Source organism: Cupressus sempervirens, chromosome 1 (genome assembly GCF_028749045.1).
Source record: "Cupressus sempervirens isolate cs-2001-9-10 chromosome 1, ASM2874904v1, whole genome shotgun sequence".
In the NCBI taxonomy this organism is placed as follows: domain Eukaryota; kingdom Viridiplantae; phylum Streptophyta; class Pinopsida; order Cupressales; family Cupressaceae; genus Cupressus; species Cupressus sempervirens.
Window position 1 is genome coordinate 514,610,594 of NC_143118.1, and position 26,048 is coordinate 514,636,641.

Consider the following 26,048-nt stretch of genomic DNA (forward strand, 5'->3'; position numbering starts at 1 on the left):
AATGTTCAAATTTCTCAGCTCTGTTTTTGGGATTACCAGCAACTATGGGTTTTCAAGGACTGAAGGGAAAGAAATCGAATGCCTAACGATTACAGGAGTCTAAAAAATAATAAAGAGTCCGACTCTATGGCTTCCATCCATCACAAGAAACCTTCGAATGCAAAACAAATCGAATTTTTAAAAGAAAAATAAAGTTAAAAAATAATTATACAATTCAAATTGTCAAAAATTAAATCGATCTCCATGCCATGTGTTATCGTTAAAAAACAAAGAATATTAAATCGGAAAAAATGTAGTTGAAAAGTTATAATTCGAGAGTTATAATAATTGAAATGTTTTTGTAATTTGAACATTATTAAAATCTTATACGAACAAGCAACATTAATTTATTAATTATTAAATTATAATGGTGCCAAATCATTTATACATATATGAACATTTATAAATATTAATTAAAATAATATGGTGAAAGATATATTAAAATCTTTTGAGATATGTTCATATATTTTAACCCAATTATTTTGATTAAATTATTTATTAAATAACTCATGCGAGTCCTACAAATGTATTCCATTCCAAGTCGTTAGGTCCTCTACCCATATGCTCAGTGATGGTGATGGTGATGCTCCTGTGCCTAATTCCTTTCTGACAATGTTTCCCCCCTTCGACATGTTTCCTGCAAGGAAGTTCTCCGTAATTAAATTATAAATTATTTAATCATAAATAATAATAACAATTAACCTTAATCTCAATTCCATGAATTCGTGATTAACGATCAACTAACATGTCATCTTCATTTGAAATCATAATGACTAACCATCTTACCATTTCACAGGATTATAACAAATTAAACTGCCAATTGACTTTGTGCGAACCTCAACAGCTATATTTCAAGCTAGGTCAAAATTTGGGATGTAACACAAGGAATGGACTTGGAAAGCAGATTCACCCCCAAAAGAGCATTAGAAATGAATCACGATATTACACCAAAATTTAGAGCTCATACGGAATTCAATGTTGAATTGAAGATTCTTTCCCATCTATTTCAAGGATCCAATTCCTCTAGCTGAATACTACTCTTGAGAGGCAGATATTCGTCAAATAATCTTAAGGATGAAGAGAAATTGTAGATTTATCAATGCTATGATGATGCATGATAAAAAAATTCTCTGCACAAATAACATTAAATGAACAGCTACCATAGGCACCACAAAAATTATTTAGTAAATCCTCTTGAGGCTTCCCACTCCAAGAACAACCTTGTCAAAAGTGCCATTAATATTTGCGAACATCACAAAATATTGGAACACCATGAAAAAAGCAATGAACCTCTTCCCCTAATCAAATCCTGCTCTTCTGAATAGAAGCCACCCCATGCTTATCTCTAACACAGCAATCACACTAACCAAGTGCCACAAAGTATTGATACAAACAGTAAAATTGAACCTACATTAAAAAGAAAAAATGCTCTAGAAGGCGCTTTACTCCATGAACAACCTCATTGCCAAAAGCACCATTAATCTTTGCAAACACCATAAAACATAGGAGCACCATGAGAAATGCAATGAGATTCTTCCCACTAATCAAAACCCTTCTCTTCTGAGTAGAAGCCATCCCACGCTATCTCTAGTACAGATATCACAACTACTTAGATGCCACAAAGCATTGATACAATAGTCACGAAAGCACCTCTAGCAGAACATCAAAAAAAATATAATTGCCAATCCAGCATACAAGCAAGGCATTGTGTGTAGGCTTTGGATGGACCTGTGGTGTATTATATCTTGAATAGGAATACTAATAGAATATTTGAGCAGGATTTTGATTTTGTTTTAGGTGTAAAAATATAATACTAAGATTATTCTGTGCGAATTCCAAAGATGAGTGGGTACAAGGCAGGCATGGCAGTGTTGGTGTGTTTGGCAAGCATTGCGGGTGCTGTAACTTCAATGGTAAAGGCAGCTTCAACATTCAGATAATGCAGCAATTGATGCTGATCCAACATGCAGTCTTGCAAAATGAAAATATGTATTGTAAATGAAGCCCTATACACTGCAGGCACTCTTTTTGGTAGATTGAACTGCAGAAACAAAACAATGTTTAAAAAACCCAAAAGAGAACAACAAAATTATTCCAAAATTATACTTTCAAATCAACACAACAATAATTCTTGAGAAGTAACAAAACAACCACCAAATAGGTTTTTTTAATTTTTTCTAGCCTTATTTGTTTCTTCATATCAATCATTCAAGGTATAAATATTTCCCGTGGCAACTATGTGGCATCAAAATGATAGATGTCATACATATTGCTCTACAACCAGTTTGACAAATTCTTCCACCTTCAATCTAGAAATTCTCTAACATTTCTCATTAAAGTCCTTAATTGTATGTCCACAGAAATATTATTAACACAAAATATTCCCTCCATTCTTGGACAAAATCATGTCTCAATCTGAAACACCAAATCACATGCTTTAGCAACAACAATGTTTGACAGAATAACTTAAATTCATTCTCCTTCCATTTCCTTCACTTGTTCAAGTACCACCATAACCCCAAGATAAAACATGGAAATAATAAAGAAGATGATTACATTGCAAATCACATAAATGAACACAGCTAATACAGAGTCACCGAGTGTTGCCAGAAGTCTGGATTGGCTGCACCTTTTTGATGGTTCAGAATATGCATCCCTGCCATATAATGATGTCTTTCGCCCTACAATACTGGAACCTGCAATTGTCACTTGACTATAAAATTCTATTTAATAATCAATCTTCAAATACTGCAAAGTGCAAACCCTACTTGATTTCTAGAAAGATTTCTCACTCTACTTGGAAGTGTACTAATTAGAACAAGTCATATTGAAAATGTGTAGACAAGAATTTTTTGCCCTCCAAAGTAATTGTCTTCAAAACTAACAATCAGAAAAGGAAACAATTATGCAATCAATCCCCCATTTGTATAAAACACCCAATAATAAGTATCACCGCAGAATGAACAAACAATATTGAAACTTTAGTATTTACTAAAATAGGCCGTTAAATTTAACAGCGTCGTATGAAATCTTGGTTCATGAAATTATTATTTCTGAATATTGGAATATTAACTCTTAACATTATTCATTGGATTAGAACTGTGTTTATATGGCTCTGTTTATAAGTATCATCGCAGAATGAACAAACAATTTTGAAACTTTAGTATTTACTAAAATAGGCTGTTAACTTTAATAGTGTCATGTGAAATCTTGGTTCATGAAATTATTATTTCTGAATATTGGAATATTAACTCTTAACATTATTCATTGGATTAGAACTCTGTTTATATTGGAATATTAACTCTTAACATTATTATATAACAGCATTAATTCAATATTAGTTTGACAGGTGTTAGCATGGCTCGATCAAATAAAGTTTTCATCAGCGCTGCTATGCTGGCGTCTCTTCCAGTTTTCTCTCCCAAGTGCAAACGCTGATGTGACAGTTATAGTCACCGCTGTGTAACTGCAGCGCTAAGGACTTGTCTCTGCCAGGTCAGAGACGTTGCGCATGGTCAATGGCAAACAAAGGGACATTCTATTGTTTCTATCCTGGATGGGAAATGAAAAGTCTATTGGCATCAGTTTTCTAATGAAGCAGCATCGCACGTTGCAGAGATTATTGTGTTTCCCTAAAGAGAATCATTCTGCACTCGATGCTCTACCGTTTTTGGAGTTATCTCACTGTTATTGCATATTCTGCTTCCAGTTCTTGTTTTGAAGACTGGTCTATCAGTTTGATATAGAAAGGTTATCATTCAAGAGAACTCAGCATGATATAGAGTCATGTAGCATTCAGAACATAGCTGCTGCTCAGATCAACATATTTTTGGTTCATAGGTTTGTCTGATCACAGTTATATGATCACACGATACCTTCTGAGTCTTGTGTTTGTTCTGTAACTGCTGATTAACTTGCATTCTCTAATGCTTGTTCTGTAAGCATATAGAAGAATCACTATCTGATTTATTGTGAATCTCAGTCCTCTGTTAATAGGATTTGGAGAACTCTATTCTGGAGCATTGTAATTCTCTTTAACTTAATAAAAGTACAGGTTTTTTGTGGGCTGGGTTGCTTCCCTCTGTGAAGAGGATTTTTCCCAGGATAATTTGGCTATCAGAGTTTAGCTGAAGCTTAATATTTGACTGAACCAGAACTTCTATTTTGATTCTCTTGCTCTTTACTGTCAGTTCATAAACTTCATTATGGTGCTTGGTCTTAAGGTTGAAGACAGGTTGGAAGGAGCCTCAAATTTTATATCCTGGAAGTCTAGAATTTTATTGGTTCTTGAAGAAAATGATATTCTCAATTATGTGGAATCTGAAGTAAAAGCCAACTGACAATAAAGAGAAAGCAACCTGGAAGAAGAAGAAAATCCTGGCAAAGAGTATCATCATTGATTCTATGAAAGATCATGTAGTTCCAGTAATCTCCAAGTTAAATATTGCTAAGGAGATGTATGATTATCTACACACCATGCATGAGTTCAATGACACAAGCAGAGACTTGGCTCTTCGAAGGCAACTTGTCCACATCAAGATGAACAGAGGAAAATCCATTGTTTATTTCTTTTTAAAAATTACTGAATTAAAAGTTCAGTTGACTACTATTAGAGATTTCATTAATGACAAAGAACTTATCATGCTTGCCATGAATGGTCTCCCTCACTCTTGGGCATCTTTCATCCAAGGCACCAGAGGTAGAAATGAGTTGTCAAATTTTGATAGACTAAGATCAAACTGTATTCAAGAATAATGTAGGCCGGAGGCTAGAGGGAATTCTCATAAATCTCATTATGTAGAGGATCAAGTTCTTGATGCTCATACTTCAAGCAAAAGAGAGAGGAAAAGGAATTTAAATAAGGTCGACAATAAGAATCCTTCCTCCTCTTCTGATTTTAAAAGGAAAAGAGAGAATTCTAAAGTGAAATGCTTTAGATGTGAAAAGTATGGTCATTTTGTTAGAAATTGCACCATGAAACTATATCATCAGGTAGCTATCACAAATGTAAAGGATTCATCTCCTTCCATGAATTCTAGTGACCATTCAGAAGGATTTCTATTCATTTCAGCATTGTCTAGTAATATGCCAGCTGATTGCAATACTTGGCTGATAGATGGTGGCGCTTCTCATCACATTTCAGGATATAAACAACACCTTTCAAATCTGATTGAATAGGATTCTCACTTGCAAGTTATCATTGTTGATGATGCATCTTACTTCGTAGAAGGGGCTGGTAACACTTCATTCAAATTAAACTCTGGCATTCCTTTACACCTCAGCAATGTTTTGTTTATCCCAGGAATCAAAAGAAATTTATTTTTTTCTATTTCAGCATTAGAGGATAAAGCTTTCAATGTGGCTTTCACTGATGGAAAGGTGGTTGCTTGGAAGAAAACTTCTGATTTTAGTTCAGCCCGAGTGATTGGAATTCATCATGAAAGTCTTTACAAACTTTCAGCAGATCAAGATCAAGTTTTAAGTCATGATGCATCTAATGATAATTTGTATAGCATAAAAGGTTTGGTCACCTCAAATTCAAATCTCTTTCTTCAATGGATAAGTTGGTTGTAGGACTTCCTAAACTTAGTGCTGCTCCAACGTTGAAGTTGGTAGCTGCGATAGAGATCTTTATCTTTGCTATTATAAAATGAAAATATGTCTGTTATGACCATTGTGGTCACCTTCCGCTGAAAGAGATATTTTTGTTGAGTAACATGGATCGCTTTCTGCAAATGTACTAACATTGCCAATGTGATTGATGTGTTCCAAATGCAGATTTGAAGACTCATAAATATGAGAGGAGGAGACATGTCTCTATAGTTAATATATTAATTATATAAATAACCATATGTAAAACTCATCTTTAAACATGTATGTAATATTAATATGTTAACCATATATGTAATATATTATTATATTATTATATAATAATATATAATGTATAATATATATTATATATAGTATATTCCATATATAATATATATTATATATATAAGATATTTATATTAAAGATGATTTATCATCAACAAGGTATCTCATGATAAAATCAATCCGACAAAAGCTACAACCTTAACACTCCCTCTTAGCTAGGGAGGATTTATAAAACACATTATTCTCAAGAATAAGAAGAGATATTATCTCAATATGATATTCAATTCACTATGAGGCTAAATTTCTCACCTTTCATAACACACAATTGAAGCAATTTCCATAATTTTAAAAACACCACCTTAAGTGTGGTCTATAATAGTAACTATGGTGTCCGACAAGATCCGGCCCAAAGAACCATAACAAGTTGGTTATCATGGTGTTCGACAAAATCCGGCCCAAAGAACCATGATAACAGGTCTACCATTTATAAGATTGCCACCTTACAATGGTTACCTTTTATATATTCATTATCATAATTTCCAAGACTTTGGGACAACAATTTATGAAGTCTATCATGATAATAGATCTACCATTTATAAGATCGTCATCTTATAATAGTTACCTTTTGTTTATCTATGTCAATGAAAGATCGTCACCTTTCATTATATATCATAAGTGAAATAGTAACCACTATGAACCAAGTCAGAGGGTTGTACAAAGGTTTTCACCTCAATTCTCTCTCACAGAGAAGAATGCATTACAAGGAATTTCACTTAGAACTTCTTCTCATAGAGAAGATATCATTAACAAAAGACTGCACCTCAAAATTCTCCCTCTGAACAATGATCATGAGAAGTCAGGTCCTCTAGTTACTCCATTAGAAACTCTCTTCACCCAAGGATGCCTTTCGAACTCCCTCTAAATCTGATATCAAATTCTGACTTTTTGGTGGTAAGTCATTACTTCCTCATGATATACATAGGAGTAGGCTTTTACATCCCAGTTTAAAATGTGCATATAGCCGTTGAGGTTCACATGAAGTCAATTGACAGTTAAATTTGTTATAATCCTGCGAAATGGTAAGATGGTTAGTTATTATAATTTCATATGAAAATAACACACTAGTTGATTATTTATCATGAATTCATGGAATTGAAAAGGCGAGTAATCGTTATGATTATTTATGATTAATAACCGGAGAATTTCCTTGTAAGGAGGACGTCAAAGGGGTGGAAGCATTGTTAGAAAAGAATTGGGCACGGAAGCATCACCTTCACTGGGCAAATGGGTATGAATCACCGTGGTTGAGGACCTGGTGACTACATAACAGGAGACACACATTAGACACGCATGAGCTATTAAATAAACATTTAAAATATTAAATCATTTAGCTTAATTAATGTGTACCTCAAATGGCTTTTGGTTGACTTTCCACCACATCATTATAATACATATTTATGTACATACACATAGATATAAATTAGAGGTGACATCATAATATTATTTTTATACAAGATTTTATCTATTTAATACGTACATTTAAATGCATGTACAAGAAGATAATATAAATCTTCCAAGATGAAAATCTTTCAAGATGAAACATGTATTTAGAGATACATATTTAAAAGGTACAACCTTGGATAAACATTTACTATGTGCCATCTTAATAAGATATATTTACATACAAGTTAATAAATATGTTTATAATATTCTTTTGATTTATAACCTTCAAGTTCTTTTCCATATTTATTCAATTCTTTTTAGAAACCAAAATGTACACTTGGCATATAATATCGATGTTCAACAAGAAAAAAAATTTAATTCTTTATGAGTTACAGCTTCTTGGAAGCCATGATATATCGAATGCCTCTATATATTTGGAAGCCATGAGAAACCCGAAGAACCAAAATTGATTTCTCCTTCCACACAATCTATGATATACCTCTGCAGTTCTTGTCACATCATTTCCCTCTCATTTTGCCTTTGCTGAAAGTCGTGATTGATAATCACTTTGAGTTTTGCGTACAGAATTACTCCAAAGAAGGAACTGGTCGTTAGCGTCCAGCCAAGGCTCACGTCCAAGGGACCAGCTATTTGAAACCAAGCTAAGGCTCACATTTTTCATCCTCAAACCAGGTTATGTGGTCAAACTTTCATATTCAGATTGCTGTATGTTTTTCTTAAACTATTTTTGTATTTGCAGCAGGAAAGAATGTGTCATGAAAATTTTGTACCATACTTCTGAATTTCAATCGAATGGATATTTGATAGTCCAATCTCTCTATGTTGTTGAGTCAAGGTCAATTGTAAATGACAAGTTTATACAACATTGTTTTGTTGTAGTATAACAAAATGTATAACCTTGCAAGCTTGTTAAGATCATTCTTTGTTATTTGATATACTGAAAATTGCAATGATCCAACCCCTGTTGGGGTTTAGTAAAAGAGTTGAATACTCTAAGATTATAAACACTTGGGACTCACCCGATTGTATGGCCAAGGAAAAGGGTGAAGAGGTGAGATCTGCAATAACATGAAACAGAATTAGAAGTGACATAACAATATATATATTATTTTTAAAAGGAATCATTTAAAAGCTCATGCATATCCAATTCATTCTCTATTGTCAAGTCGAGTGGTGTGATCAAGTACCATGATGCTTAGTGGCTGACAAGGTGTTTCATGTCTTTTCCGGGTAGGGAGGGTCTTTCTAATTAGAGAAAGTGTGGAAATAAGTTTTAAAGTCCGTGGTTGGGAGGTTAAGCCCCTGACAATGTTTCTCCTCTCCACAAGATGGCAGGACGTGCATCGGACAAAAATAAGTTAAGCATTCAAACATTTATTGATAACAAGTATTTTACTTTTATGATGCTTACTCAAGTAAAAGATAAGATAGTATGAGTTATATCATCGTTTCAGTTATTTTCCTTTATTGAAAGCAATTTTTCTCATCAATAAAATTGGTAACCAATTAGATTAGCTGATCTTCCAATTGAACATGAAATATAACTATATGCAAAGAGATAGGTTTATCTGATGGATTGTTATCTCTGTCTTCGTTTATTGAATAGTGAATTTGAGCGTATTTTCCTAACTGAATGTCATTCCCCTAATTGATACAGTGGTATATAATGCCCTAAATGATCCAATGGTAAATGATGCCCTAATTGATACAGTGGTATGTGATGCCCTAATTGATATAGTGGTATGTGATGCCCTAAATGATCCAATGATAATTGATGCCCTAGTTGATACTATGGTATGTAATGCCCTAAATGATCCAATGGTAATTTATGCCCTAATTGATACAGTGGTATGTGTGTACACTTGAAAGTGTCCCACTCTAAGCCTTTTTATCAAATGATTCCATGAGTTTGGAATGCTTGGATGTCGGCTTAGAGCTCCCTATCCACAAAGTGCAAGAGAGTGTATTTCAAGTTCAAAGGCTCTCAGCTGAGCCTTCAAAATACTCTTCTTGCTAGTAAACCATGCAATGGGAGGTTCCAAAGACAAGATGCAAAAATGCAAATGTTCCAAGGAGTTCCTCAAGGATGCAATGCAAATGAAGATTAAGCTAGAATGAGATGCAAAGTGTAGCTATGCTAAGCATGTATGAGAGTGTTACAATCCAACTATTAGACCATATGATTTAAACTACATGTAAAAATGAAAGCTAAGCTAAGCTAGAATGCCATGGATGAGAGAATGTAGACAAGAAAGAGAAGTTCTCCACAAAGCTCTAAAGAAACCTGTTAGAAAACCTGCAACATAACAATACTCAAAAGATGGATCCTTTGAGAGGGAAAGCTCTCTCCCTTTTAAAGTCGTACGGACAGTAAAGATCAAGATGAAGATGGTGGATGATCAATGGTGGAATTTGAAAAGAGGAGTGATCCATGTGCACACACAAGTCAACCAATAGAATATAAGTTGACTTGTCATATAAGAAAAAAGTCACAAAGCCTTTTCTTTTAATTGCAAAATAGAAAAAGGACCTTATGTGTGCACTTTAAGTGGGTTAGAAGAATGGGGTCTTTTATTTAATTAAAAAGGGACATGTTCTTTTAATCAAATAATGAACTTAGGATAGCATAGTCAAACTATAAGTTATATTCAAATTGATTGATTATTAGCAATTTGGTCTAGATAAATGATTTAATTAATTTAGCCAAAATGCTGAGAAGAGAGCTAATACTCTAGATGACCATTTTTAGATAATTACATTTGCCCCTCTTTGACTAATGTGTGATCGATCTGGGAACACATTATGTCAAAGAAAACAAAACCCAAGTAGGCAAAAATAGATATAGATATCTGATTCCAAAGAACAAAATGGAGAAAGTGATAGTGAGTCCTGAATGTAAAGCCTAATAGCGGTAGTACTGAACACTAGGAAAAGATGATGTCAGAATTCAAGAAGAATGCTAACACTTAGCAAAGTAGATGGATCAAGAACAAGTGGGAAGATCAAACAAATGCTCCTAAGAAATAGATAGCTATAGCAATCAGTGATAGAGTATTTTTGTATCGATCTAGGAACACATTATGTCAAAGAAAATAGAATCCAAGTAGGCAAAAATAGATATAGATATTTGATTCCAAAGAACAAAATGCAGAAAGTGATAGTGAGTCTTGAATGTAAAGCCTGATAGCGGTAGTACTGAACACTAGGAAAAGATGATGTTAAAATTCAAGAAGAATGCTAACACTTAGCAAAGTAGATAGATCGAGAACAAGTGAGAAGATCAAACAAATGCTCCTAAGAAATAGATAGCTGTAGCAATCAATGATAGAGTATTTCTACCCCCTCGGGATCGAAATCGAAATGAGGTAAGGGGATGCTGAAACTAGCTAGAATTGAAAAAATCACAATATAGCAATGTCCAAGATGACAGATAGATGATTAGAACCCAAGAATGACTATAAGAAACTGATAAAATGCCCCAATTTGACTAGAGTTGACCTTGAAGGATATAGCATAAAAATTAGGTCAAAACAAGTAGAAAGGTGATTTTAGACATGAAACGGTGAATTGAAGTAGATATGAAGTATGGAAATGATGAAGACATGAAGAAATGAAGATGCCCCAGTGATGATTGGGAGATTAGACCTCAAAAGGTCAGCTAACTGCTCAAAAGGTCAGCTAATTTTAAAAGACAATTTTGACCATCAAGATGAACTCGGATTTTGATTTCGATCTCGAAAATGAATCCAGGACATCGAAATTATTTAAGAGGTCAAAATTTTATATAATGTGATGATAAGATAGAAAAGAGATGAAGCGAAAGATTAAGAAGGTGAAAAGACATGAACAAGAAGAAAGTAAAGAAATATATGAAAGGAGTTAGCCGATATGTCTGTGAAAAGATGAAGAGAGAGCTCTCCCCATATGCAAGAATGCAAGACTACGCTAGAAAATGAACCTAAAATGCAAGCTAATATGCAAAGTGGTTTACCAACAAGAAGTGCATAACATTTAGACTCTTAATTTCATCATTGAGCGTTTATCGGGAACTTCATGAGATCATATAATTATCACTAGCATAACTATAAGAATATGAATATGATCAATATCAGATAGGTGTGTGGAAATCCAATCTAAGCATCAGAGACATGTAAGTCAAGATAACTACGCGATTAGATTCCTTAAGTTTGATTTAGCAAGTTTACACCTGTATCAAGGCATGAGTGCCAAGATAACCCCCGAGTGCAGTTTGCGAAACAATCAAGGATGATACATTTATAAGTCAAAGTGTCAAATTGGACAAGCATGAATGCTTAAAACACTATAGACAAATGAAGTATACCCACAAGCAGAAATCAAGAAAGCATGTCCCATGCCCCCACTCTTCTAGTCAATGACATCCTCAAAAGACTATTAGGGAGAGAACACATAGTAAAGAAATCGTCATAGACAGTACACAAAGTAGATAAAGATTAGCATAGCTCAGTCGTTTAAGTGTTAAAGTGTGTGTGTGTAAGTCACTTGGCCATTTCTTCAAGACTTGATTTTGATAGTGAGAAATATCGTGACATCGGAGACCATAGGTAAACAATCTGAAAAGTGTTAAAAACACTTGATGTCAAGGTGGGGGAAGTGTTGAGAAACACTGTTTTGTGAGTTGTCAAAGAAACCCTAATGCACAAGAATACCTCAATAGGCTAAGTAGCTATGCCCCCGAGGCGAGGACAAGAAACAATTCCAAGCTAGGAAATGTGTAGTGAAATGGATGATTGAGACTAATAGACATAGCTGCCAGGGTCTCAAGTAGCGCCTGTTTCCAGGTTTTCACCACTTGGCAGAGTTTTTTTTTTTTTGTGATACGCCAAAGTGCCTATTGCTAGGTTTTCACTAAGATGATTTTTTTTTCAGGACATTTTCTGATTTTTAGTATTTTTTTAGGATCATAGATATGTAAAAGATAGCCGAGCAGTGAGCCTCTTAAGCATAGAATTTCTTCAAATGTAGGACATTGATAAGCTTTGTAAGTTCTTCACCCTCAGGAGTAGACAGTTGATAAGCACCAGACCCAAATACCGCTATGATAATGTATGGGCCTAACCAGTTAGGTTCAAATTTTCCCTTTTGCTCTCGATGTTGTTGATTTTTGGGATTCTCTCTAAGCACAAGTTCACCGACTAGAAATTCACGTGGGTGAACTTTCTTATTATACTGAGTAGACATACGCTTCTGATAAGCCCTCATGTGATCAAAAGCAGCCTTACGACATTCATCAAGAGTTTCTAGTTCTTGTACCCGCATAGCTCTATGGTCTTCATCGGTTATCAACCCATGTAAGGAGACTCGCAAGAAGGGGATCTCAACTTCTAATGGGAGGATGGCCTCAGAGCCATAAACTAAACAAAAAGGCGTAGCCCCTGTAGGAGTACGAATGGTAGTTCTATAGGCCCAAAGTGCCAAATTTATCTGGATGTGCCTATCTCTCGTAGACTTGTGAACCATACAGTGTAAGATTTTCAGCAATGTTTTGTTGGAGGCCTCAGCTTGGCCGTTCCCTTGAGGATAATAAATAGAGGACCAATGTTGTTTGATGCGGAATTTTTTGCATAATTGTTTGCAATCCTTGTTCTTACTCTGTCCTCCATTATGAGTAACAATGGAGGAAGAAATACCATAACGGCAAATAATGTGGTTCAATATAAACAGGGCAACATGTTTGCCTGTAGTAGCAAATAGTGGCACAGCCTCAACCCATTTGGTGAAATACTCAGTTGCTGTAATAATGAACTTGTGAACACTAGATGAACTTGGGTGAATTTTGCCTACCAAGTCAAAGGCCCAATGTTGAAATGGCCAATATTTCACCGGTGGAATCAACTCACATTCAAGAGCATGAATTAAGTTGCCATGAAGCTGACATTTCTGACAAGACTTGGCATAATGAACAGCATCAGCTTGCATGGTAGGCCAGTAATAATCCGTCCTAAGTAGTTTTCGAGCAAGTGCAAGGCCATTAGAATGTGCCCCACAAATGTCGTCATGGACTTCAGCGAGTGCCTTTTTGGACTCTTTTAGTTCTAAGCACCTAAGCAAGGTTCCATCTAGACTCTTCCTATACAAGTCACCAGAGACCAAAGTGTAATGTGAAGCATTGCGGAGGAGTTGGCATTTTTGGTTGCGCATGAGGGTTTCAAGAATAACCTGATCATGCAGGTATGAGAAGATAGCCGCATAGCGGGAGGAGTCGTGACCTACAACAGTGTAGATCACTTGGTTGTCTGAGGAATCATAAGCAGGATGACGTAGTTCTTCCACCAAGAACTCAAATCGCAATTCATGTTCTTGAAGTTGGAGGATAGATGCTAGTGTGGCCATAGCATCGGCAGCCTTATTTTCAGCTCTAGGAATTTGCTTGAATGTCACAAAAGTGAAGTAGTTCCTTAGAGCGTCTATCAACTTCTTGTAAGGGATCAACTTGTCGTCTTTTGTTTGGTATTCATTGTTCACTTGGTTTATAACCAGTTGAGAATCTCCATATATATGCAATTCAGTTATCCTCCATTCAAGAGCCATTTTGATTCCATTTGTGAGTGCCTCATATTCTGCAATGTTGTTTGTACAAGGGAATAAGAGTTTATAAGATTTGGGAATTTTATATCCATGAGCAGAAACAAACAAGACACCTGCTCCAGCTCCATTCTGTGTATGAGATCCGTCAAAGAACATTTTCCAAGTTCTCTCAGTGATGTACATAATTGAGGCATCTGGAAATTCAATTTGCATGGGTGTTGTATCCTCTAGTGGAAAATCAGCCAATTGGTCAGCTATGGCCTGTCCCTTGATGGCCTTATGTTCGACATACTAAATGTCAAATTCTGAAAGAATCATCATCCATTTAGCTAGACGACTAGTAAGTGCAGCTTTGCTTAACAAATACTTCAAAGGATCAATTTTAGCAATTAGGTGAACTGTATGTGCCAACATGTAATGTCGGAGTTTTTGAGAAGCAAAGACCACTGCAAGACATGCTTTCTCTATACTTGTGTAATTCATCTCATAAGCAACCAAAGTTCGACTGATATAATATATAGCCCGTTCTTTTCTAGTTTCATCACTTTGGGCCAATAGTGCTCCTAGAGAAGAGGTTGTAGCTGAGATATACAAGATCAAAGGTTTCCCCAGAATAGGTGGCATCAAAACCGGAGGTTTAGCCAAGTACCTTTTGATTTGATTGAGACTTTGTTGATAGTCATCATTCTAGATATGAGTAGAACCCTTATGCAAATTCTTATTGAAAGCTTCAGCTTTATCAGCCAATTGAGAAATGAATCTTCATATGGATTGCAAACGTCCTTGTAGACTCCTGAGTTGACTGATATTTCTTGGAGGAGGCATTTCCATGATAGCTTGGACTTTTTCAGGATCAACCTCGATACCCTTGGATGATATGATGTATCTTAGCAATTTTCCGAAAGTGACACCAAAGGCACACTTTTTTGGATTGAGCTTAAGTTGAAATTGTTCCATACGGTCCAATATCAGACTAAGGTCTTTAAGATGTGTGTCTCGTTTTCGAGAATTTGCCAATGTGTCATCAACATAGTCTTCCATGTTCTTGTGCATCATATCATGGAAGATGGTGGTCATTGCACTTTGATAGGTAGCACCCGAAAAACCCATCCATGAGAGAGTACATCTCATAACCCGCAGTCATGTCCACTATCATATCGATGTTTGGTAGTGGAAAGTCATCCTTGGGGCATGCTTTGTTGAGGTCTCTGAAATCAGTACAAACTCGGATAGATTTATCATGTTTAGATACAAGTTCAATGTTGGAGATCCATTCTGCATAATCAATAGCTCTAATAAAGTTTGCACTCAAGAGTTTTTCTAGCTCTGCCTTGACCAATAGAGCGACATGTGGATGCATCTTTCTCAATTTATGTTTGACAGGTTTGATATCAAGAGAGATAGACAAGTGATGCATGACAAGATCTGTGTCAAGCCCTGGCATATCTAAGTATGTCCATGCGAAATTAATCTTCTTGTCTTGAAAGAATTTGGTAAAATGTCCTTTCTCCTTTGTTGATAGTGATTGAGCCACATGTATAATCTTAGGAGATTCCTCTGTCCCCAAGTTGATAGGTTGTGTAGGTTCAATCAGAATTGAAGATCTATCTTGAAAATAACTTGGCAGAATACCAAATACCTCATCCGTAGGTGCCTCAAGGAGGTTTTCACCATTAGATACGCCTTTGTTTTTATTATTTTTAGGTTCAGACACCGCCACAATGTGGTTTTCGCTATCTAACCGTTTTTTTTTTTCTTTTAATTTTTTGACTGAGGTACTTGATATCTTATTCCGTCATGTTAACCGTGGGTTCGTTGGTGGAAGAACTGACGGGTTCAATGGCATTTAGGTAACAAGCAATTTCATAATCATTCTGAAAAGACTGTATTTCAGGTCTTTGATTTTGAAGTGACCAATCTATGAGATCAGGATGAATCAATGAGAGTGAGGTGGAAGCTTCAAGATTGTTAACGCGGAAAGAGTCATCTCTGGTGATATGTGAAGTTGAGTTTATGGTGAACATCGCAAAGGAGTCCAAATCAGGAGTAGACCTAGAGGGACCAACGTGATCCATTAAAGCATACTGTGAGCCAAACTCATCTAACCCTACACTAGACTCGTCGACCACATTTGGTTGGGTTGCATAGGCGTGAATAACATCCACCCCTAGTTCACAAGATTCATCTAACAGACTTTCCCATTCATACTCGTGAGAGTCTGTACTTTGATCTCTGGCAATTAGATGAGCAATATTTTGTCTAATCCGGCCTCTATTCATATCTTCATAGTCAGATTCATCTTGTTCTAGTTGTCGAGAAGTGAAAGCTTCGGCATTATTAGTAGTATTTAGAGTGTCTTCTCCCCAAAGAAGAGAAGTGATAGGCACAAAATCTTCGTCCTGTGAAGTAGTAGCAACAAAAGGAGGGTCATCATTCTTCAATTCACTAGACAGAGTTATTCTTTGATCAAATGTTGGTATATCGTTTTCTAGCCCAAAACCTATGCCAGCAATATCTTGAGCATCACGACCTTGAGTATGACTTATAGGTTCAACTAGAGCCTTTTTGTTACCAGTTAGAGACCCGTAGCCTTGATAGCCCATGCTTGCCAGAAATTTATAGCCTTTTCTATAACGTTTAGGAGAGATGGGAGTGGTGACTGTGACTTCCTCCTCATCTTCCTCTCCCCTATAGATCCAATCTCTAATAACCTGTTCTTCTTTCTCTGCTTCTAGGGGAACTGAGGACTGTACAAAAGTACCAAAAAGAGTCATGGCAGAAGCGGAGGGCTTCCATTTGGTAGACGATTTCCCATAAGACCGAGGGGAAACAGGTAGGGCAGCAATAGAGTCTAGAGTGTATTCGCCCATGCCAAGGCTCATCATCTTCATTTTCTGTTCACACTCCTTGAAAGACGGTGTCAACTCGTGAGAAGAGCGATTATGTGGAACCAGTGTTTCAGCAACAGATAATGTGTTGATAGACATGGAGTTGTCGCCAGGGACAACTACTTCAGTACCATTAAAAGGGAACTTGATGCACTGATGGTACATAGAGGGCACTGCTTGCATGTCATGGATCTATGGTCGTCCCAACAAGAAGTTGTATGCAAGTGGTATGTCTAAGACTTGGAAAATGACATTCTTCTCAACTAGACCAACTCTGATTGGAAGCACAATTAGACCTTTAGAAGGCCTTGCAACCTCATCATAGGTTTTTATAGTGATCTTGCGCTTAGGATCGATGGCAAATTCAGACATGCCCAACTATTGGATTACATTGAATGAAATGATATTCAGCCCTGCACCATTGTCTATCAAGACTCGATAGACACGAGTACGGAAGATTTGAACTTCGACATGGAGAGCAAGGTTGTGGGGATGACTAAGAGCTTGGTCATCTTCTTCAGAAAAGGTGAGATAATGAGGTGAAGAGATATGGTTCACCATGGCTTGGAATTGTTCTGCATCAATGTCGGTGGGAATGTTGGCAAAATGTAAAGCTTTTTCGAGGATATCCTTGTGCGAGGGGGACAATTCTAACAACTCAAAAATAGAAATTTGAGACAGGGTACTTTGCAGTTGACTGACAAGGTCATAGTTGGAGATCCTGGAGGTAGTTGGTTGTTTAGAAGATGAAGCATTCTTAGGATCATGAGCAACTTTAAGGACAACCTTAGATTGCCCCCTAGTGATGGCGCTAAGTGATTCACTCTGTGAAGAGGAAGATTCTGCCACTCAGAGCACCACCTTAGGTCTAGTGTCAACGTGACATTGAGGAATAGATCGTGTCTTTAAAACCACTTTTGGTTGTTCATCCTCAACATCATAATTGGGTTGTTTGTCACTTTTGGGACTTGCCATGCATAAATATTCAACGGGCTCAAGCATGCCTATAATATTATCTGTGTCAGCGTAAGCATAGCTGATTTTGGCATCATGATTCTTTTTGGCAGCTTTGGAGGTTTCACCTTTCTCATATTCTGGCAAGGGTTGTTTAAAAGCTTTGTGCTCAGCATTTTTAACGAGACCATCTATGACAACTTTTCCTTCCTCAATGAGATCTTGAATTACGTCTTTAAGCTTAAAATAGTTTTTAGTGTTATGACCCTTGCTTCGGTGATAACTGCAAGTGTGATCCTCTCTCCACTATGGAGGTTTGACAGGTGGATCATAAGGACGAGAGTTCTCTGGTAAAGCAACCAGCTTGTTTGCAATCAAAGTTTTTAGAACCACTTCATAAGGCTCAACCATAGGTGTGTAAACACGTCGTTTCTTGGTAAACTTAGAGCTCTTGTCAAACGTTTGTGGTTTCGAACTTTCTTGTTGTTTTGCAACATAGATGGCGTTAGAAAGGTTAAACGTAGGTTCTTTGGTCTTAGGAGTGTCCACTACTTCATCGTTGACAACATACTTGTTCTTATTCCAAGGTTTGCCTTTGTTTATAACAATATCACACTTTCTGATAGCAACATCCTCAATGCGATATGCACTCTCAACCATGGCGTTGAAGGATGTGAATAATTGTTTTCTTAGATCAAAGTATAGCTCGGGTACAAGCGTATTGACAAAAATGTCAATCTTTTCAGCCTCGGGAACTTGCCAAGGATACCGAGAATATAAAGATCTCCATCGTTGAAGGTATGTTGCAAAAGGTTCTCCCAGTTTTTGTTTGATGTTGCACAGGTCCAGCACAGTCACAGGATGTTGAATGTTGTATGAATATTGCTGGATGAGGAGTTGTGCAAGTTCGTCAAATGTTTTAAGAGGGGGACTCAGTTTTGTGAACCATTCCATAGCTTGTCCTCTTAGACTTCTAGAAAACAAACGCATAAGAAAGGTGTCTTCATGCATAAAGTCCATGCTAATAGCATAGAAATGTCTCACATGGTTGTGAGGGTCACCATTTCCATCATATTTGTCATACTTAGGAACCTCTATATCCTTAGGAAATGGCAGCATGTATAGACTCCTATCAAATGGAAGAGCACAAATTGATTCAACAAATGATGTTTTAGGCAGCTCTTTTGAAGTTTGCAGTTGTGCAAATTGTTTCCTCAATTCCTGTATTTCTTCCCTTACGATTTCAGCCTCGGTGGGCTCTCGGTTTGCAATTATACGCTCAACATCAAAACCTTGAAGGAGTTTCCATCCCCTAGCTGCCATGTATCGGAAGTATTGGTCTCCGTTTTCCTCTAAACCTCTAAGCATTAGTTTTTGGGCAAAGCCATCTTGTTGAAATTTGATCACATCTTCACTAGTTACTTCATCACTATCATGATGGGATGGTTTAGGTGGTGAAGGACATGCGCCAGCGGCAGCTTTAGGAGTCCTTGGTGGCGTGTGATTGCCATCATTGTTCTCAAAAGGATTTCGAGGACAAGTTCTTTTATGTCCTTCATAGCGTGCCTGATTGTCAGTGTCGACTTGTTGGTTTTCTCTTTCCATAGCGTATATAGCGTCCAAAGTCTTTTGGGTTTCACGTGCTTGTTCTTCTAAGCGGCATTTAATTTCATTAGGGTGCACCATAGTGACTATACCACTTGTATCATTGGGTGTCTCAGAGGATGGACCAAATGGATTTTCAAAACTATAGAGTGGGTTGTGCCAAACGTTGGCCGTTTGCGTTTGAGCAAATTCGAGATTCTTATCACAAGGTTGCTTGCAAGGACGTTTGGGTGGTGTTTCCAATTGCTTGAAAACGAAAGGTGTATGGTCACCATTACCAACTTGATGTCTAGTTGTGACTGGCATTTAAAGATTCGTCTTTGTTTAATAGGACAAAAGAAGTATGTCAGATTTGAAGCTTTTACAACCAGGACTAGTCACTTGTCAAAGTGTAACAGATGGCTTGTCAAACAGTGCTCAAGAGCTTACAGCACTGGTGACTCGAGCCGAGTGAGTGAGCAAGAAGCTCAATAGCGAATAGCTAGAATAGAATAATAACCGGATTTTGACAAGTGATTCATCAAGGATATTTCAAGACTTACATTCGATGGACTAAACCCATCTTTTCGACTTAGGACAAATTCCTAACACACTGATACGCAACTAAAATCAAGGGAGACTGACGTGATATACCTTAGACTAGAAAAATCTGACTACAAACATTGTTTTGGCAAAAAAATAACCTCAAGCGATACTTTCTCAAGAAGCAAGTGACAGAGTGCTAGTTTTGTGTAAAAAAGATAAATTTTTGACTTAAAGTGTTTGTTTCAATTCGTCAATTAGATGGTTTTTCAAGTCAGACAGTGTTTTTTTCTAGTTCGTATCGATTATCAGCAAGGTTTGCAAACAGTAGGTGTTTCAACATGTCTTAAAACAATTGAACAAGGGTAAAACAACCTTGTCAACACGCATTTGTGATATCAGAACAACCTTCCTAGCAATTTTACCGAAATGTTTATGTTGTAAGAACGTTAACACAAGTCAACACATTGAAAATAGTAGCCAAGCAATCTACCTTAAAGTCACAATTCATTACTCAACAACTTGGCTCACGCTTGATGCTCCTTCGCCTCACACCAAGTGGTTGCCCACAAGAGATATTGGCTTTGTCATGCAAGTGCCATAAGCACAACCAAGGGAACACATATGGTGAGTGTAAAATTTTGGAGTGATCCGAGTAGTCCACTAGGACCGATCCTTGCACCAAGAAGTTGAGCGGCCTAAAAGGGTAGTTACTAACTTAGGGTGTTTAGATAGGGCTTTTGTTTATAGTGTTGCTCTTGCTCCCATTTACGAGACACCTCACCTTGCAATGAGTAACCGATCTCGCAACCACAAGAGTACATTAAGCATTCTTACCTAGTGATCTCCCTATGGTCGAAATCCCATAAGCGATCACACTAGGCAAAGACAAACACTTCGTCTACCAAGGTTTTGTGTCCTTGATAGCCTTAAGTTTATAGTGGGTTGGAAGAGAAAGGTAATCTGCTTGTCTCCACTTGGGTCGTTCCTCTCAGGTTGTCTAAGAGCAGGCCCGCTAAAGGATCCTAACTAAACATGGAGCGGCTCAACTCTTGGAGGTCAAGATTTCTGATTCACCTCAAGGGTGAAGAGCATACTCTCCTATTCCAATCGTGTCACCCAAACACACCAAGAAGAGTAAATTACCCACTTTCTTTGGGAATTCAAAGGTGAGTCAAGATTTCTGATTCACTACAAGGGTGAAGAGCATACTCTTCTATCACCAGTGGACCCCAATTACAAGTTTTAATGTGCCTAAAAAAAATGAACTAGTATATGCCGCACGTGAAATAAAAAGAACATGCAAGTTTTGTTTTTTTATGCTTTGGGAAGCCCTGCAAACAAATGTTAGTAGCCCTTGTGGATTTGAAGCTTTGGCATGCGTTCTTTTTAGCAATGAAATGAAAAACTCCCTGTAAAACAACCAAGGTTAGGGCATAAAAACCAAGTAAAACCTGCAACAAAAAGTGGTTAGTTGTCTCAAAGATCCAAGTTATCTTCCAACCAAGTGTATGCAAAGAAAGTGCAAACTAATCACAAATGCTCTCACTTTTACTCTTTGTTTTTGACCTAGTTAACAAGATTAGACTTTTTTGCTATGATTTCGGATCCAAAAACAGAAATGAAAAGAAGAGACCCCTGCTAAAAACCAGAGAGCTTCCCAAAAATGCAAGAAATTCAAAAAAATCTCTTCATTTGTGCCCTAGAGACCCATTTTGTCAAAACAGACTAAATTTATTAAATTGGGTTTTTGATCCTTAATATGACCTCAAAATTCAAAACACAAAGAAAGTACCCCACTTAAAATTCAAAAACCTTTCTAAAAATATAAGTTTTTTTGAAAAAGACGTTGATTTGCGACCAGAAATGACTTTTTATGAAAACAAAGAAAAAATCATAAACTCACGCAAATCATGTCAAAACGCTTTGAAAATCGGACTGAGACATGTTGGACACATACTAAACCTGCAATAAAAATTTCAAAACCAAACTCCAAGTGGATTAAAAGATATGATCAAATGTTTAAAACAATTAGGTTTTGGCCTTCAAACCAATCTACATATGAGTTAGCCTTAAAACCAAAGTGAGAGTTCTACAAAACCACTTGATTAGATCCAATATGCTGCTGTAAAAAACCAGAGATAAAAAATGAAAGCAAGTGGAACTAGAAACTTGATTCAAGCCCCACGGTGGGTGCCAAAAATGTACAAAGTGTCCCACTCTAAGCCCTATCCAAATGATTTCATGAGTTTGGAATGCTTGGATGCCGTCTTAGAGCTCCCTATCCACAGAGTGCAAGAGAGTGTATTTCAAGTTCAAGGGCTCTCAGTTGAGCCTTAGGAATACTCTTCTTGCTAGTAAACCATGCAATGGGAGGTTCCAAAGACAAGATGCAAGAATGCAAATGTCTCAAGGAGTTCCTCAAGGATGCAATGCAAATGAAGATTAAGCTAAAATGAGATGCAAAGTGTAGCTATGCTAAGCATGTATGAGAGTTACAATCCAACTATTAGACTATATGATTTAAGCTACATGTAAAAATGAAAGCTAAGCTAAACTAAGTTAGAATGCCATGGATGAGAGAATGTAGACAAGAAAGAGAAGTTCTCCACAAAGCTCTAAAGAAACCTGTTAGAAAACTTGCAACATAACAATACTCAAAAGATGGATCCTTTGAGGGGGAAAGCTCTCTCCCTTTTAAAGTCGTACGGACAGTAAAGATCAAGATGAAGATGGTGGATGATCAATGGTGGAATTTGAAAAGAGGAGTGATCCATGTGCACACACAAGTCAACCAATAGAATATAAGTTGACTTCTCATATAAGACAAAAGTCACAAAGCCTTTTCTTTTAATTGCAAAATAGAAAAAGGACCTTATGTGTGCACTTTAAGTGGGTTAGAAGAATGGGGTCTTTTATTTAATTAAAAGGGGACATGTTCTTTTAATCAAATAATGAATTTAAAATAGCATAGTCAAACTATAGGTTATAATCAAATTGATTGATTATTAGCAATTTGGTCTAGGTAAATGATTTAATTAATTTAGCCAAAATGCTGAGAAGGGAGCTAATATTCTAGATGACCATTTTTAGGTGATTACAATGTGATGCCCTAAATGATCCAATGGTAATCGATGCTCTAATTGATATAGTGGTATTTGATGGTAATCGTTACTTGATTTTGATCATAAGTGGTATTTGTGGACTAACCTAGGTGTTTGCAGAAGTATCCCTAGATTGATTTCGATTTTGAATTCAATGGTATGTAAATTTTAATTTCCATAGTAAATTCATTGATGGTTTTCCAATTGTGATATTGCTATCAGGATTTAACTGTGTGATTTTGAGTCAAACTCATTCACCCATGAGTTTGACTCCTACTTATCAATTGATGCGCTTAAAGGGTTTTCCAATTGTTAGTTATGAAATTTCCATTTAACTGATTGTAACCGTTAATCTCATTCGCATGAACATAACTAATTTAACTGTCTTCCTATGAATATGAAGTAATAATTGTATATCTGTGATATGTTCGTTAAGACCTAGGAAAAGTGGTTGTTACATAGGCCCATCAAAATCATGCAGTCATAAACATGTATTTCTAGACTTCCTCTGAGTATCAATCTTCTAAGCTCTTGTGTTGCCTTCGAAGAAGTGTAATACTCCCTCTTAATATAGAAGAATCTCATAATCTCAATCATCAAAGATGAGAGACTTTGGAGTTATTATCATTAGGTTGAGTCTACACAATATCTGGTAGCATGTGTAAAGTACCAACTTCCTTTTCCGGTAAGAACATCCTCAAACATAAAGGAAAAGATCAAGGCAAATATGACAACTCCTTTCTAAGTTCCAACTTGCTCTTTTCATCCATTTTAGCTTAATAATATAAGCGAACACAAACTCGTACACAATACACCAATATCTTGATTGAGTATGATGGTGCCACTTGAATAACTCTATGAGATCAAGGCAAATAGCTTTATAGTACGAATTTGAAATAAAAATAAGAGAGATTTCAATAAATAGAATACTTATCTTTGCATTAATTAATCCTTTTACATCGAATAATGTCAAATTATTAAATTCAAAGATATTAATCTTATAGATTTTCACATATATATACATTTCATATTCATTAAACACTTACCATATATCTATTAACATATCAATGGAGGGAATTTAAATAATACATCTTATAACAATATGAAAAGGAACTTAGAACAATACAACATACAAACTTGCCTTAGTGGGACGGGTAGTGATTGGAATGGAAAATAGTTTAGGCGAGTAAGTGCAATGGTTTCATACCTTTTATCGTCAACTCGGTTGAGTCAATAAGTGGGGTGCCTTAACTCTCCTAGACTACTCAATCCTATGCCACGTAACACGTCGAGTATTTTGCTTTGAGTTTTGGGCTGATTCAACATGATGAGGTCGCGTTGTTCTACAATGACTATCAATGTCGTCACTAGTCATATGATGCACTTGCTTGATCTCTACAATGTTAATGCATTGGCCCGACCTCTTTTACCATGTTGACGTATTGGTCCGGCCACTACCAGCAGATTGTGCTCCTCAAGCCATTGCTCAATTTCCAAGTCAATGATTAGCGATGGCTTTCTCACAAGGAGTTTTGACCATTTATTTATTTGTGGCGCAAAAAATTAGGGTGATTGGAATTCTACATAGGTAACCATTGGATTATATATCAGGCTTAACTCCACGCCAATCATTTGAAAGTATGACCACGGTTGAACACCCAATCATGAAGAAATATGATCATGCAAGAAAGTTCAATGCAAATACCCAAAACATAACAATGACATCCACATAATGCATAGAGCAGTCGATATAACAATGTTTAGTTATTATCTTTTCTATGCGATGCAAAATTTAGTATTGATTCTTGTGTTTTGATGAACACACCTATATTGTTTAATACATTTGCAGTCCCGTACTCTATCCTTTATGTTGGTTGATTACATATAATGTTCTTTGGACATGTATCATCAAACATAATATATTCCTCTTGAATCACCCATATCACTTCACTAACCATTTACATCCTATACTTCCTAGCCCATACATCACAGTGAGGTGGTGTTGGCTTGATCTGGATGACGCAAATCTCGTACCTGTGTACTTGGTTACTAGTTGTCTTCAATTGATTTATAAGTCACCATTTATGAAAATAGGAGGCAAAGTCCATAAAGTAAAACCACACAATGTTTGGAGGAGCAATGGCAAACCATGATGGCAATGTGGACTCAATGCTTTGCCAATGTTGATCTGGAGAGGAATGTGGATGCAAATCGCACTCAATGATGTTGGGTTGGCAATGTCACCACATTTCTCGATAACATTGTAATGGCATTTGACATAGCTAGACGAACTATCATATCTATTTTTCTCCTTTTGCTCACATCTCTTTGTTGGGTTTGATAACTTATTTGATCCCTCTTATACAGAAGCAAGCCTTTATTCTGCACTTCCCACTTTCAATATTTACATGGAAGATGAAAGCATGTGACATATTTTACTCAATGAAAAGGAAAGCGATTTATAATGGACATTACGCTACAAGATCGTGCAAGGAATAATTCATGCCTTAGTGTATCTTCATCATGATTGTGATCCTCTGGGGCATTACTTGTAATAATATTTTGCTAGAATCCTCCATGGAACCTTGCGTTTCTAACTTCAGTACAATTGAACTTCTCAACATTTACTCTTCCACAAACAAGTCTGTGTATTCCATCTTCTTAGCAACTTCTCATAGGCTTTCCCATCCAAAATGACATTGGATTTTTCTTCTTCCATACATTTGCAGTAGGTTTTGACACCATGTTGAGTAACATGGATCGTTATTTGCAAATGTACTAACATTGCCAATGTGATTGATCTGTTCCAAATGTAGATTTGACGACTCATAAATATGAGAGGAGACATGTCTTATGAAGAGACATGTCTCTACAATTAATCATCATTAGTGAATATATTAATTATATAAATAACCATATATATAACTCATCTTTAAGCATGTATGTAATATTAATATGTTGACCATATATGTAATATATTATTATATTATTATATTATTATAATATTATATAATAATATATAATGTATAAG

At 36.3% G+C, this 26,048-nt stretch overlaps 1 protein-coding gene across 8 annotated transcripts in view; it reads right to left on the bottom strand.

Annotated features, from left to right (window-relative positions):
* Window positions 1-381: 381 nt before the first annotated feature.
* LOC149578492 (uncharacterized) overlaps window positions 382-26,048 on the bottom strand; it is a 53,701-nt gene continuing 28,034 nt past the window's right edge. The window contains exons 3-5 of one of the 8 annotated variants that reach the window (XM_089829450.1): window positions 8,397-8,435; window positions 2,596-2,735; window positions 2,200-2,454 (exon numbers count right to left, since the gene is read on the bottom strand). In XM_089829450.1, the coding sequence (XP_089685576.1) occupies window positions 2,443-2,454; window positions 2,596-2,735; window positions 8,397-8,435 (191 nt within the window). In that variant the 3' untranslated portion in view covers window positions 2,200-2,442. Of the gene's footprint in view, window positions 677-2,199; window positions 2,753-8,396; window positions 8,436-26,048 lie in introns of those variants that run through there. The other 7 variants (XR_016364477.1, XM_089829437.1, XM_089829447.1 and 4 more) reach the window with 7 other exon arrangements.